Source organism: Zosterops lateralis, assembly GCF_965231275.1.
Source record: "Zosterops lateralis genome assembly, chromosome: 12".
In the NCBI taxonomy this organism is placed as follows: domain Eukaryota; kingdom Metazoa; phylum Chordata; class Aves; order Passeriformes; family Zosteropidae; genus Zosterops; species Zosterops lateralis.
This window is the reverse complement of record NC_139772.1, coordinates 19,909,103-19,925,081: the sequence shown is the minus strand read 5'-3', so window position 1 is coordinate 19,925,081 and position 15,979 is coordinate 19,909,103. Positions and strand designations below refer to the sequence as shown.

Sequence of the window (15,979 nt, the reverse complement as noted above, 5' to 3'; positions counted from 1 at the left end):
TGTTTAAATATCACAAAAGCATATTTTATCTCATAGCTAGAGAATAGAATCTGTAATTTATTTTTCTTACATTTTCTCAACTGATCCATGGCCCTGGGGATTTGTTTGTATGAAAAAGTGCAAAGTGTAAATACGTATGTATAAAACACTTCTTCATGTCTTTGCAAACAATAATACAAAGTACAGGAGTCCTTTAAAATCACTACATTCAAAATGAAAGTGCATAGAAATAGATTTTAGTAGTATTCGGGTGCAACAAGGGGACTAGCAAGAGAGAACCCTTTCAAGTTTACTTTGGTTAGGAGGGGTGCTCAGGTTGAACAATACATGTTCTAGTTCCTGCCCCAAAACTGTGGAAGAATTTTAAGCAAAGATTGCCCAAAGAAAGAATTTCCCATTAGTAAATCTGTGACTTGTGGAATTGCAGTTTTACTAACAAGTTTTACTAAATTATTTTTGTGCTCAAAGCAGATTTTTGGGCACAGAAATCCCAGACGGATATCTAGCTAAAGAATGAGTGTTTTGAGTTAAAAAAGTACTTCCTAAAAATCCAAACTAATGCCAATAAAACTGTGTAGGATGCACAGTGAGAAGCATGAAGCCCCAGTGGTTTGACTGTAAATCACTCTGTGGTTGGACCTCTGTTAAATTTTTTCCACTGGTCCAAATGGTTGATTCGATTCAAAAATGAACGCGATTTACATTTGCTAAAAGGAGCAACACCTGCTGCTGTGCTGACAGTTCCACACAATAATGTTTAAAGTAGAGAACTAAAACCAAACCGGTTTAAATCTGTATAAAATGTGCAATTTCTGTGCAGATCAGGTTGAGAAATGAAAAAGTTGGGAGCAGAGGAGGACTATAAGTTAATAATGATGTCTCTTGGTACCTGTTTTGTTAACCAATCAAAAGTCTAATTGCTTTGCTCTAGTTTAGTTTAAAACGTTATTTTATTTACTTTTTGTGCATACATTAGCAGTGAGAGAAAGCATTGAGAGTGCACCTAATATGATAAAAAGTTTAAAGTCAAGTTTTAAAAAATGTTTTAATAATGTCACAAGTGCTCAATAATGAAAGAAAACCTGTTCTTCATATATGTAGCTTCTCCAAGGGCTTCATCCTAGACAAAAAAAAATCTTTTTTTTTCTTTTAAGTCTGATATCAAACATAATGAATGCAGGATATTAACAACATAATATTAGCCCAAAAGAGCTAATACAGGAATATGAAAGGTTTGATGGCAGTTACTGCACATGCACAGGAACCACCATCAGCTTTTATTTATCACACTTGCATCTGTTAGCAACTGGAGCAGGGGCAGCACAGGTGCAAACACTCACAGGAACAGCTGAGCGTTTTCTTCATCTTACTGGGGCCTTGCACTCGGGGACAAGATTCCAAGAGGCACTGAATGCTTTCAGCTCATCTTAGGATTCAGATCAGCTGTTCAGGCCTGGAGCTGTGCAGCAGATCTGGAATCCAGACTAAATCACTTGAGCTTTTAAAAATGTCACCCTTTGCAGTAAACTCCTGTCCATTGGGAATGAGCTGCTAGTTCAGCAGCAATGAGGGAACAAGGATTTTCAGCACAAGGAACGCCACGTGTCTGACACTGCCCGGGTCCCTGGTCAACTACACATAAGCATTTCTGTCCTCATGAATTCTCAACTCCACTTTTTCCTGGAGAAGAATCCTGCCAGCAGCTGAGTGAGGTTTGATAATAAGATGACAAGGGACAAACTTCAGTCCTGTTGCCTGTATCCTAAGTTTTCCATAGCCTACAGAATTGCCTTGTGAGAAATAATAAATTGACCACGATTCATTGCACTTATTAACTTGCCCCTTTCCTTCCACAAGCCCAAGCAAAACACAAGACTGCAAGCATCTGAAACCATTTGTATTTTTATTGTGCATTCTGTAAGCGCTTAAAGATACCACACAAAACTGTATGGATCACATTGTCCACATAAATAGGGCACATATAAGAGACAGACAGACCCCCAAAAGTTTTCATAGGTTAACTCAAATAGACACAAATCACATCAAGTAGTATTATCCCATTGTAGACAAAGCAAAATACAGAAAGTACCTCCGATCACACAGACTAAAGGCACTGAAACTGAGAAGGAACTGCAACAGACCTTTTAAAAGCCTGTTTCACAAAAAATATTGCGTGGTTCTCGCAGCTCTTAAAAGAGACTAAAATTTCTATTATTCTAGTTAGGGATTGTCAACCTGAAGTTCCCAATTCAGAAGAAATTCAAGTTTAGCTTTCAAAAAATAGGTACAAAGGAAATAAACAAACCTTCTTTTTCGTCTTTCAAAATAAATTAATTGCCAGACCAAGTTGTCAGAGATTACTCTTTTTTCTTTCGTATATAGATGCATACAAATTAATGAAGTTATCCTCAGAGGATGAAATTAAGTTGTCAAGATCATAATCCACTTCAAAGGCAGGTCTCTCTCCAAAAATTACAAGAGCAAGAAATACAGCAAAGTGTGCAGTCAGTCCCCATATTTTGAATGACCTTTTATGTTCTTGGTCATCATATGTAAAACAGTGTATCCGAGTTAAATAACCTGAGGTGGTTTTATAAGAAAAGGTCTTGTAATTTAAGGGCTTGACAAAGTACTCCAAAGGCACAACAAAAACCTCACTCACTTCATCTGGATTGGGAGTGACCTGGAATGTATCCTCTATAAATCCTACAACTGGTGTCACCAAGTTATTCATCTAAAAAGAGAGAGAAAAAAAAAATAAATAAGTAAATTTTAAAAAATCAACAAAACTCTCAAGACACTTATGTTTGTACCAAGTAAAAATGTTCATTATTTTAAAAAATTTCATTGTTACAAAATGAATACAAAAATCCTATGAACTATTTTTAACTGCAATGTAATTTAGTCCCCCAACAGCAAGCTATTTGACTTGAAGAAATTTAAATCATATTTTTGTATTTGTCAAAAATGATTTTACAAATACTCTGTTCATCCTGTACAATCATACAGCAGTTTAAAAGGCTTGCCAGTTTGCTACAGAAGTGAAAAAGCATGCATGCTTTCTTATGGGTCTTCCTTATTTACTTTTTAAATTCTGATTTTAATCCAGATTTTCCATAGTCTTCATTATATTTCTGTATCATTTTCCCAGAATATAGGAATTTTCCAGAATATGAAAGTATTTTTCTATAGGTGCAGAAATATTACTGCAATGTATTTAGCCATAAAATACAACACTTTGAAACGCATTCTTTATGAACATTTTAATTCTAAATGTAATCCCTTCTTCCATAGGAAGGCAAAATCTACTGAAACCATCGTTTGCATCAACGGAACATCAAAATTCTTTAGGATACATTGCTAGTTCTATTTATTCACACTAACGAAGACCAACTGTTCTGTAGAAAGGAGGAAGAGCAAAACAGTGTTTGTGGTATTTGATTCAAGTCTGGAAAGACTCCATCCAAGTCGAAAGCAGTTGGGATGTATATACTGAGGAGGCAAAGTATCATCTGACATGTACAATATTTGTGGCCCAAAACCCACATCATCTCTCCTACTGAGTGAGGTAATTGGCTGGAAAACAGGGAAAATTTGATCCTTTTTACACACTGCCTCTGAACTGTGTAGCTTTAAGGGTAACTGTACAGAAATTACAATTTAAGAAGTTAAATAAAGCTTTTTGCAATAGAGTTTCAAAAGTGTTGGGAAAGAGGGGACAGGAAGGATTTATGAATATGACTGCATGGCAAGAAGTACTGTAGATGTAAAACCTGAGTGAACTAGGAATGAAAGCCAGTTTTGAGATGTGTGCATGGCAGGCAGGAAGACGGTGATTAGCTGACAAAAGGACAAGAATGTTGCCTTTCCACTTTGGCAAAGACATCCGGGAACAAGGGCATAAGAAAGAAGTCTATAGAGCTTAGAAAGTAAAATGACATGGTAATGTAGTCGTTCTTATAGGCTGCATGCAAAGTTTGTAAGTTTTGTATCTTACGCCAGTTGGTCAATGTGAATTAGAATATTCAACAGAAAAAAGGATATATTGTATTGTAATAAGAGAATCGGCCTCTTCTCTGCTCTTCTCCCCTCTTCTCCTCTCTTGTCCTGGCTCTCCTACCTTTTGCCCTTACCTCTCTCCTCTGGCCCTCTCACCCTTCTTCCCTTATCTCTCTTGGCCCATCTCCTCTCCTCTCTCTCACCTCCCTTGCTCCTGCTTTCTCCCCACGTTTTTCCATGCTCCTGCTCCGTTTTTACCCCTTAGCTCTCTTCTATCTCTCTCTCCCCATTCTCTCTTTAGGGCTTTGCTCCAGCCGAGGCTGGTGGCTGGAAGCAGGCCCGCTTTACCCACGACCCTTGTAATAATAAAGCCACGTGTTTCTAGAGCATCTCAGGTGTGCAGAGTTCCTTGTCCCTGCCATCCACAGAAAAAATTGATACACAAAAGTAGTTCTTTTCTTTTTTAATAGGGAGAGGATATTGCTAACAGATAGAAAAACAGGAGCCATAGTAATAAACTGTTACTTGGTGAAAAAAATAGTCTTCACAAACAGCAATTCCTCTTCTATGGGAAAACTGATCCTATGAAATACTGAACACTGCTACTGAAAGTGAGAACCTGTTAATTTACAAATGGTGACCTACACTCCAAAGTCACCTCTGGGAGTCTCCCTGCTAGAGGTCTCTACACAATCCTGGTGCACATCCCCTCTGGTGGTCCCTCTCCATCTGCACAGCCCTGGAGTCAGCAGACACTGAACGAGACATCTTGTGAGGCTACAGCAGCGTGCTGGGACCCTGCCTGGGTGAGTGAGCTCTGCACAGCTCCAGGGATAGAGATTATACAGCTGGTCAGGAATATATGCTCCAGTTTTGGGCTGACCTCATGGTCAGAAGAGGATTTTTTTTCTTGTACCTCATCAAAATGTCCATGTTGCTGCTGTGTCCATTGCCTCAAGAAGAGTTCTGGTATCATCCTCTCTACAACCACCCAGGAGAGGAAAGCAGCCAAATCCCCTGGTAGCTTTCAAGCTCAGCAAGCCCACCTCTCTCAGCCTCTCTGTTGATCATCCACTTGCTGTAGCCCCATGACTGTGCTCATGGCTCTCTGCTAAACTCTCACCAGCACAGCACTGTCTATGTGGTACTCCAGAGCACCAGTGCCTCAAAGCTGGTCTAACAAATACCAAACACAGAGCAAGAACCCTTTCCCTGGGCTCTGCTGGATGCGTGGGCTGCGCACTTGAAGAAGCAGCGCCTCTTGGCAGTTTGAAAAGGTCACCGCCAACCTCACAAAAGAAAACCACCCAAACTTACTTTGTAATGATATGCTGACTTACTTTATCGATTCCAGGCATCAGCCTGCAGATGACTTCCACCTTCTCTGGCTGAAGACCCACTTCTTCTTTAGCTTCTCGGAGAGCAGTGTCAACATCATCTTTATCAGTGGCTTCACTTTTACCTCCTGGAAAACACACTTCCCCTGGCGATCTTCTCAGCTAGAATGTAAAGGAGTACTACTGGTAAATACAACAAGGTTTATGTTTTTTACTGGATCCACACGGACACATGTTGGTATTGCAGCATCCCTTTATCTATCGAGTCAAAGAAGCTGGAAATGGTGGTTAAGGTTTCTGCAGACCAGAAGAAACGTGCCTTAGCAAGAGTAGCTACCTAAGAAAATGCTGACCCTATCTCCTGCTAATCCATAAATCCTCACTATCAGAAATACACTGCACCTGTACAGCATTGTGTAAATCATACTGAAACTTCTGCTTTAGTATGTCGAAGTTTACATTTTGCATCATCTTGTTTGCATAAATGACTGAGAGATGAATCCAGACAAACAACTTGTAAAGCAAGATTAAAATACTCTTAAGAACAAAAGCTTCTGAATGACACAATTAAATAATGTACCTGTGAGAGAGAAAATAACAGTTTGCTTCAGCACAAAAAGGTTATGGAGCAAAAGAATGAAAATGGTTGGTTCTATTTCCTATTTGTTGTTATCTATAGTTGGGATGCGTTTTGCTTAATTTGTTGGGTGGTGTTGAGAACTGGGAGAGGGGCAGGGTTGAAGACATGATCAAAACAGGAAGAAGGATGAGAAGGGAAGGGACAGAAGAGTTGGCAGTCAGGAGAGAGTGTAAATTCCTGAGTAGCCATTCAATGGGAGAAGGGACAGGGACCATCCCAGCCGCAAAAGGGTATAAAAAAACTGCCATTCTGTCAAAGCACGTGTGGGTTTTTGCCTCTTTGGAGGGAGACACACCCCACTCAGCTGACTTGTTATAGATTAATAGTTGCTTTCTTACTGCTTCGAAGACTGTGTCCCCTCTTGACTGTATCAAAAAGTGAGTTATTTCTAGGATACCTTTAAGTACATTCCAGTAGTAGGCTTGTGCATCATGGATCAGTAAAGAACATATTTATAATCAGTTGTCAACTATGCAACTGTGATTATTTAGTTTTTTAAGCAAGACCCAGCAACAGAAAAAAGTAATTCCTGAGTACGGGGAGTTGATGCGAGGCAGGGAGGGAAAACAGGAGTTGTAAAACGAAACAAAATGCTGACAAAAGAGTTCTGGGAACCTTAGGTTGTTGCTTTTTATGTATTAAAGGGAGAAAAGAGTCATATTAACTGCAAACTGGAAAATCTCATTCAACTAAGCTGCATTGCATTGTCAATTTTTAAGTAAACTTCGTCCTTATTTAAGTAAACAATCGTTGCCGACTCTGGAATTTATCATTTCCTGTCACGGGTTTCCGGGGAGCTGGCATGTTCCCGGCACGCAAGCACCAGAATCCCAGGAGTGTAAAAAACACCTGGCGGTGCCCTTGAGAACAAGGGCCGGGACTGGGGGGGCGCAGATGCCGGGAGAGCGCACACCGGTGGTTTGCCGGGAAGGACCGCGCCCCTCGGAGCTCCCCGGTACCTGCATGGACCGGACGGTGAGCAGCAGGTGCAGCCGGTCCCCCCGCACCATCAGCGGCAGCAGCACGGCGGCTCTGGGCAGCGGCAAGCGGGAGAACTTGTCGCCGACATCGAACTGCCTCAGGCGGCGCCGGGCCTCCTCCATGACCCCCTGCCTAGGAGCGGGCAGAGCGGAGCACCGGCACCCTCCGGCCATGCCCCGCTTCCCCGCCGCGGTTCCCGGGCAGAGGCAGCAGGGACCGGGGCCCGGCTCCTCGTCCCGCTCCGCCGCCATCTCCGGCACCGTCGCCGGCTGCGGCCTGCCCGGACCCCGCCCCCGCACCGACGCGACGCCGTCAATCAGCGCTTGATCTTTTCCCTTTCGCATTCCCGGGCGTGTCCCTTTACCGGGAGCCCTGGGTCCGCTCGCTCTCTGGCCAACGCGAGACTGCACTGCTGCAGACATGCGGCGCTGGCGCTGCTCGGCGCCATCGATTCTGTCCAGTCACGGCTGGACTCCGGGACCAGAGCAGATCCTAGTGAGAGAAAGAACCGTGAGGGTGCTGCATTCGTGCCCACTCACAGAATCACGGTACATGGAAGGGACCTTAAAGATTACCTTATTCCATCTCCATGGTGTTAGAAATGCACTACTTTTTAGATACAACTCAATGGAGACAAATCGTCGAAGCAAAAGAAAACTCTTAATTAGTAACGATGCAGCTGGGCAAGGTGCGGACCTCCCTTCCCCGAGAGACGAGCACAGACATTCTCTGAGAAAGTGGCTTTTTAAAATACGCTTTCTTGGCTGGAGCAGTCCCTGTCCCCTTTCCCATTGGCTGAGTACTTGGAAACATTCTCTCCTGACTGCCAACTTTTCACAGAATGAATTCGTTTGGGAAAGACGTGTAAGATCATCTAGTCCAACCTATGACCTAACACCACCTCATCAACTAACCCATGGCACTGAGTGCCACGTTCAATCTTTTTTAAAACACGTCCAGGGTTGGTGACTCCACCACTTCCCTGGGCAGATGATTCCAGCGTGAAGTCACTTTTTCAGTGAAATTTTTTTTCTAACATCTAACCTAAACTTCCCCTGGCACAGCTTAAGGCTGTGTCCTCTTGTTCTGTCAGTTGTTGTCTGGGAGAAGAGACCAACCCCCACCTGACTACAGCCACCTTTCAGGGAGTTGTAGGGAGTGATAAGTCTCATCTCTGAGTCTCCTTTTCTCCAGGCTAAACAACACCAGCTCCCTCAGTCGTTCCTCACAGGGCTTGTGTGCCAAGCCCTTCACCAGCCTCATTGCCTCCTCTGGATGTGTTCAAGCGTCTCAGTGTCCTTCCTAAACTGAGGGCCCAGAACTGGACACAGCATTCGAGGTGTTCTCACCACTGCCCAGTACAGGGGAAGAATCACTGCCCTGCTCCTGCTGGCCACACCATTCCTGATCCAGGCCAGGAGCCATTGGCCTTCGTGGCCACCTGGGCACACTGCTGGCTCATGTCCAGCTGCTGTCACCAGCAGCCCCAGGTCCCTTTCTGCCTGGGCACTGTCCAGTCACTCCATCCCCAGTCTGTAGTGCTGCAGGGGGACATTGTGGCAAAAATGCAGGACTTGACACTTGTTAAATTTCATGTTATTGGACTCTGCCCATCCATTCAGCCTGTCCATGTCCCTCTGAAGAGCCCTCCTATCCTCCAGCAGATCGACATACACTCCCAGCTTGGTGTCATCTTCCAATTTGTGGTCCCCTCCTCTCTCATCCTACTTCTTCAACCCAGCCCCTCTTCCAGCTCACAGCAACAGTCAACAAACCAACCAGAACAAATCCAAACAATCTAAACAACAACACATAGAACCAACAACTTTTATTCTTTAATGTAATTACCTTTTGGCTTCAGCAAAATATCACCTCATGTCTCACAATCCAGCTTTTCCTTTTATTATCCTTTTTTGCTGAAGCCCTTGATTTATTTATTCGGTCTGGTCTGCATAAACTGACTCCTTTTGCAAAGTAGTTATAAATAAGATTACCAGTCTTTTATTAGGTCAGTGTTAAATTCAGTCTATTTAAAAAGTTCCTGAGTTGTCAGTTCACGTTGCTCTCCATAGTTCCTCCAGCTCAAGAGAAGTAAGTTGTAGACAGACTTGTGTGCAGTGCCTACCATCAGCAATTCCATCTGTGCTTGCTCAGAGGAAGTAAACCTCAGATCGGAACTGTGGCAACAAAGATTGCCTTTCCCAGTGTCCATACCTGCTTCCTAAGTTCTGTGCACTAGAACAGCACACTGTAGGGACATAGAGGTGAAGCATAGAAGCCGTGACACTCCATCCAGCAATTTCCAGAGTCTTAGAACATTATTTCCTATTCCTCTTTTGTCAAGCTCTGGTATGACTTATATTCCCACTGCCCAACACCCAAGGGATTGCAGCCCACAGTGGAGCAAAAGTCTCTCTGGTGGCAAACACAGAGGTCAGTCCAGTCTCGCCCTTGACTGTTTACTATTAAATTATCTTTTGAAGATTAACTTTAAAGGGTCACTTCCTTGTACCACTGTCCAAGTTTGGGGAGGAGCTTTTACTGGTCCTTTGATTTGAGAGGCATGAGACCACTCCTTTTCACTCCTTTCAGTCCTGAAGGCTGTTTCAGTTGTTAAAAGTACCTGAAAGGGGCCTTCCCATACTGGTGTAAAGGTAGGTGTAAATCTTCTGGTTTTACTTGGTGTATATGAAAGTCTGGAGATGGTGTTGGGGGTAACAACCCTTTTCTCCTAAGAACCATGAGAGAAAGTGTAATTGCCTGCAAATAATTTCTGAGATATAACTCATTAGTTTCAGCCAACCCCTCCCCCCTTCCCAGATAAGGTAACCCAAATAACATTTAATAGGTAGAAACATAGGATCCTTTCTTGGAGCAATTCTGATCTGTAATAATGCTAATCTGATTTCAATCATTAATTTGGTACTATGGTTTTTAAGGATAGCATTCAATCTCTCCACACATCCAGAGCTTTGAGGGTGCCACAGAGTATGAAATTTCCAATTTATGTCTAATACAACACATACGGAATGAAAAATTTTTGAAGTGTGTTCCCTTATCTGATTCCATTCTTTCAATTATCCCATATCTAGGAATGATTTGTTCTAATAGCATCTGAGCCACTTTGGAGGTAGTTGCAGTTGAGGTAGGAAAGGCTTCTACCCAGTGGGCGAGGTGATCCACTATTACAAGAAGATATTTCCATCTCTGTATTTTGGGGAACTCAGTGTAATCTATTTGCATATTTTGAAAGGGCCTAAGGGCTAGGGCTCCTCCCTCACTAAGGTGTTTTCTCATCACTTTCTTATTTATCTTTTAACAAATCAAGCATTGTTCAGTCACTATTTAGCTATTGTATAGACTGCCTCACAGTCTATACAAGCAGTAAGTTCTTAAGAACTTGAGCTCTCCAGTGTACTCCTTGGTGTAGCTTAATCAAAATTTCTCTAGCAATTGCTTTATTCATTATTTGCCTCTCTTCCCTGCCTGGCTGTGACTGGAACGAGACCAAAGGGAAAGTGTCTGCAGCGAGAGAAGGCTGTGGTTGGATATCTGGTTCTGTTTGTGGTCGCTGCCAGGGTTGTTGTTAGTTTGCCTCGTTACACATACTAGTAAAGAACTGTTACTCCTTTTCCCAAATCTTTGCCTGAAAGCCCCTTAATTTCAAAGTTATAATAATTTGGAGGGAAGGGGGTCACATTCTCCATTCCAGAGAGGTCCCACAGACACTTGTCTTTCCAACCAAGACAAGCTGACAATTAACCATGTATTTCCAATTGTTTAATAACAATTACTTATGAAAGTTATTAAATTATTAGTAATTAATTATTAATTGAGACCCTCAGCAGCATCAGCTCCTGCCAGATGCTGCACCTGGCACAAACACTGTCACTCAGGTGGTAAGTTCCAGTGCACGTGCTTTTTGGGTCTCTGTTCTTTCTTCGCCTGCCGTAAGGCAGAGCGTTTCGGTTTACCAAGACTTGTCCACTCCCGGGCTCTGGCTTTCACAATCACCCGCACCCTCTTCCGAGTTGGCGCCAGGTTAGGAATCCTAGGAAGAAAGGGCCTGGTATCAGCCAGACGAGCATTTTCAGCCAGCCACTTTTCTGTCTCCTTGCAGAGCACACAGTGTTGTGTTCTCTCTCTGTGCAAGCAGCAAATTAAACAACTGCACTTGCTGCATGGAGGCTAAAGGGCAGGAACATGACCATTTAAGTGCCTGGGGACCAACTATGGCACACAGGATTCCACGGAGAGAAGCAGACCTTGCTTGTCCCAAAAGGAAGCAGAGCTCGGCCCAGGGTGGTCCCTGGATCAGCCCCCCATCCCAGTCACAGGGACTGAAGAGAGGGTGTTAGGGGATGGACCAGGCTGTGCTTGGTGATGCCCAGCAACAGGACAAGAGGCAATGGGCAGAATCTGAACAGAAAACTCTACCTGAAGCCCAGGAAGAACTTCTTTTCTGTGCAGATTGCCCAGAGGAGGTGTGGAGTGTCCCTCACTGGAATTATTCCAAAGCCCTCTGTACACAACCCTGTGCCATGTGCTCTGGGATGACCCTGCTTGAGCAGGCACGTGGGACCAGATGACCTACTGTGGTCCCTTCCAACCTGCCCCAACCTGTGATTCAGCGATACCCATCAGTAGCACGAGTTGGCAAGTGCGTAGACGTTTCCCACCTGCACAACATGGTGGTCGTATACTCCCCTATGCTCCTCGGGGCAAACAGCACGTAAAAGGTCTGCTTCTTGCCAGGAGCGATGATGCCACGGTAGGGGGCGAGGGAGAACAGTGGCAGGTCATAGGGGAAATCTGGAAACATTTCCATGGAGGAACTGACAGACTGCAGAGGGAGGTGCTTTTGCTTTGAGTGGTGTGGCTTCTTGGAGCGGTTCTGCTTCTTGGGTTGCTGCTGAGAGAGGTGCTGTTCCTTGGAGTGGTGCCGCTTCTTGGAACGCTTCTGCTTCTTGGGTTGCTGCTGAGAGAGGTGTTGTTCCTTGGAGTGGCACTGCTTCTTGGAACGCTTCTTCTGCTTGGAATCCCGCTGCTGCTCCTCCTCAGAAACCTGCTGCTCCTCAGAAACCTGCTGCTCCTCAGAAACCTGCTGCTCCTCAGAAACCTGCTGCTCCTCAGAAACCTGCTCCTCCTCAGAAACCTGCTCCTCCGCGTCAGAAAGCTCTATCCCATCTAGCGCTGACTCGTCCTCATAAAGGGGCTCCTCAACAAACTCCTCCTCATCATCCTCTAGATATAAAGTAAAAAGCTCCTCTTCCTCAGAAAGCTGCTGCTGCTGCTCAGGCTTCTTCTGCTCGGAATCCTGCTGCTGCTGCTGCTGCTCTGAATCCTGCTGCTGCTGTTGCTGTTCGGAATCTTCCTGCTGCTGCTGCTGCTGCTGCTGCTGCTGCTGCTGCTGCTGCTGCTGCTTGGAATCCTTCTGCTGCTGCTGCTGCTTAGAATCTTGCTGCTGTTTGGCAAGCTTCTGCAGCCGCTGCCGTTCAGAGGGATGTATCTCAAAAGGATGGTCCTGCTCCCACCAGTAACGACTCACCAGCTTTTTGCGACGCCTTACAGTAGCAGAAGACAGGAACTGCACTGCAGAGAGGAAGAGAACACCTTTCAAAGACACAATCCTGTGTTCCCAGCAACTCTGCCTCCTGCTGCAGGTAGGTAGAAGAGAGCTGGGATACACTTGGAGTCACTTGTCTGGGTGCAGGGTCTCTGCCTGCAGCACACACTCCTGTGCCAAAGCAGGAGAGTTGGTTTTAGACAGTGACTTTGCATTTGCCCTGGAGGGGAGAGCTGCACCCAGACAGTGGCTGCAGGGCAGTTCATGCATTACACCACTGTTTTTCCCAGTCTTGGACTTCTTGAAGAGATGACCTGATGTCCCCTTCCCAGTCCTGGCCCAGCACATGGCTCTACCAGAGCCTGGCTCAGCTCCTTTGCAGAGCAGAAGTGGCAGAGCAAGAACAGAAGGAGCTGAAAGGCAGAGGGGGGAGCAAGGAGAAAACTCTCCAGGAGCAGTTGGGAAGATGCTGATGAAAGTGGACATGTGGACAAGGATGAAAAAGCAATTAATGTTTTGGAGTGAAGTGGCAAGGTCTTCTCCCCAGGCCCTCAACTACCAAGTGAAATGCCCTTACACATCAGAGTGGTTGAGTATGCCATCTTGTATGTCTTCTTCTTTGCTTCCTCCCAGGAGTATTTCAGGGCTACCCTCCCTGTGTTATGCATCCTGAAACTGAAAAGCAAGAAGGAGGAATTTAATTTAAAAAAAAAGAAAAAAAAGAAAAAAAAAAAAAAAAAAAGAGTAATTTTTAAAAAAAGTCTAATAAATATAAAGCAAATAGTACAGTAACATTGTCTGATGGACTCCTGGTATCACTTTTTCCTGAGGAGCATCTTCTTCCCCAGGCAACCCTGCTCAGACTGCTGTCCTGGGTGGCCCAAAAAAGTATTTCCAAGTCTGGAAGTTTAAGAGGGCCAACATGGTGCCCAGGACATGGAAGCTAAGGAGCTTACTGTTGTGTTGTGTTTTGGTTTGCAATAATGGTTTGTTCCTTTCTCCCCTTTGTTTCTCAAAACATGTAATGTCCCAAGTTTATCCCTGCCCCTCCTCACTGTCAATCCTCCTGTATCCTTCCCAGCCTCCTCCCGAGTCCTGTCTGTCACTCGATTGCTCCCCCTTGCTGCTAGAATGTTTGGGGAAGGGCGTCCAGTGATAGGATAGGAACAGAGGAAGTTCTTCCCTTGCTGTTCTTATTGGATCCCCTGACAGTCCCTCTAACCCTAATCCACTCCCCTTCCCTGTTCCCTATTGGTTAATGGTTTGATCCCTCCTGCTGTACCTCCCCTGTTTATAAGTTACTGTCGTCCCTGTAACACTGCTCAGCTGGAGCAGCTCCCCTGAGAGTAGCAACTGCGTCTGGGACTGCATAAAGTTGGACTTTGCCCTCCAACTGAGTCTGACTCCTTCCTCCACTGTTGTCGCAAGCCTCTCCCGTGTCAAGGGAAGCTTCCCTTAGCCGCCCCCCTGCTTCTGAAGATCCGAAGGAGCGTTCCCCGCTTGTCTGTGGTGTCAGGCTAGCCTGGGTGGATAGAGGCGCTGCTCCGTGAGGGACACTGCGACAGCTTACTCTGGACTTTAGGTCTTGGTTTGACTGCAGGCTTATTCTTGAGCAGATGATGGCAGGTGACATGCAGTGAAAGCAAACCGATGGCTGTCGTCAGCAGAAGGGTATGGCAGCATTGAACCTCTCCTGACCACCACCTCCTGCTTGACTTTGCATGCACGTAAATGGGCCTGTGCTGGTTTTGGCTGGGGTAGAGTTCTGGGAAGCAGGCACTGGGTCAGCCCTGGGCAAAAGCAGCTCCCGCTTACAGGGCCCTGCCTGGCCTCCAGCACTCACGTTGCTATCCTTGTCCGGTAGGGCAAGGTGTTCTTGAACTGGACCACAATAGTGTTCAGTTTGAACTGGCTGTAGGCAACAATGGCACTGAGGTACAGCTCGGCCTCCTGGCTGCTCTCCTCCACCACAGTGTGAGCTGGTTCTGGGACTCTCTTGGCCACCTGCAAACAGAGGAGGGAAGAATAACTGAACAGAGCCCAGAAAGTTAGGCTGAGAAGGGAATCTTTTGGCCTCCAAGATCAGCCTCATAGAGGGACTAGAAAGGACCATTCACTTTTACTTCCCTGCAAAGATGACAAAATTGGGACTGTTCTGCTACAGTAGTTGTTTCTACCCACTGATCAAAGCAGTCACTACCACAGCTGCTAATATACCAATGGAGACTATAGCTACATCCCAATACCTGTACATCTGCCTTGTAGAGGGACTGACTTTTTTCTTGGTCTCCTATAAATCCAGCAGGTGTCAAAAATAGGGTTCAGTTCCCCTGCTGGAGCTCTGTGGATGGAGAACCCCAAGACTGAGGAGTTCTAGAAAGTATCTTTTTCTTCTTGTCTTAGGAGAAAGGGCTCTCCAGATGTCATGTGTGGAGCAACAGCCACACTGCTGGGAGCCGGGGAAGGACATTTTGGGTTGTGAAAGATCTCACTAGGAAAGTCTCCAACTGCAGATGTTCTGATAGAAAAGAGGATGGTTTAGAGGCCTTAGAATTTTCCAGAAACTCAGAAAGAACCTTCACCCAAGATAAATGTGTTTGGCAATAATGACAATAAAAGCAAGAGTCTCTGGACATGATCCTTCTCCAGACTCCTCCATACTGTCATATAGTGCCTGATGAGATATCCCACACAATACAGAGATCACAACTAAAAACTCTGGTATCCATGTAGACAAAACTTGGCATTCACCAGCATATGCAGGAGAAGTATATTTCTCTCCACTTCAAAAGAAGAGACAGAGTGCAACAGGCTTAACTCCTTGTTGGTGAAAAGGCACCAAATCAGATGAAGAGATTTCTAGCACCATAAAATGGGATAAAATCATAAAACATTGCCTCCCATTCAACACAGGCTGCAATCCTTGTGCTTGTGGCACAGACTGATAGTTTGTGTTGGCTAAAGGTCTCTTGTCAAAAGGTTTTCCCCTCTCATATGAATGTATCTGGTCACTGTGCATCCACCTCTCCCCTAGAATGCACTGCTGGTGAACCTCACAGCTGTCCAATGTCCAGAGGAAGCATGAGCTGCTCAGCCAGCTGTGATGGGGGTTACCATGGTTCTTTTTGTAAGAGCTGGGTTGGGTTTTTTTGCCATTTTGCTTCTCACCTTCTTTTTTTCAGGCCAGCTGGCTGCTGGGTCTTTCCTGGTGATAACCTTCCACTTGACAGTGCGCGTTTTGTCGTCCCAGTCCTGAACCTCCTTTTCTGGCAGCTCAAAGTTGATCTCAGTCACCTTACATTTCACAGGGTACCTCCTGAAGGTGACTGGGATATCTGATTTCAAGGTCACTGTGATGCTCTTCGCACAGCCAGGATGGAGATGCCCCACCTAGGGAGAATCAGGGAGTCAAGACCAAACTGGAAGCACTAACAAGGGCAGGACTGACAGCAAAAG

At 45.2% G+C, this 15,979-nt stretch overlaps 1 protein-coding gene and 2 long non-coding RNA genes across 3 annotated transcripts in view; 1 reads left to right on the top strand and 2 right to left on the bottom strand.

The window, feature by feature from the left end:
• The window catches only part of LOC310914097, a 106,753-nt gene that overhangs the window by 2,414 nt on the left and 88,360 nt on the right, over positions 1–15,979 (bottom strand). The gene's annotated exons all lie outside the window — the stretch shown is intronic.
• On the bottom strand, positions 1,887–7,208 carry NUDT7 (nudix hydrolase 7; the record flags this gene model as incomplete). Its single annotated transcript, XM_083870400.1, has 3 exons — positions 1,887–2,734; positions 5,340–5,498; positions 6,936–7,208. 3 exons carry the CDS (start codon positions 7,206–7,208, stop codon positions 2,351–2,353), a joined length of 816 nt encoding a protein of 271 aa, XP_083726526.1. The 3' UTR covers positions 1,887–2,350.
• Positions 9,479–13,224, top strand: LOC310914096. Its single transcript, XR_014590965.1, has 3 exons — positions 9,479–9,611; positions 12,529–12,620; positions 12,814–13,224. It is a non-coding gene; the product is annotated as an uncharacterized lncRNA (long non-coding RNA).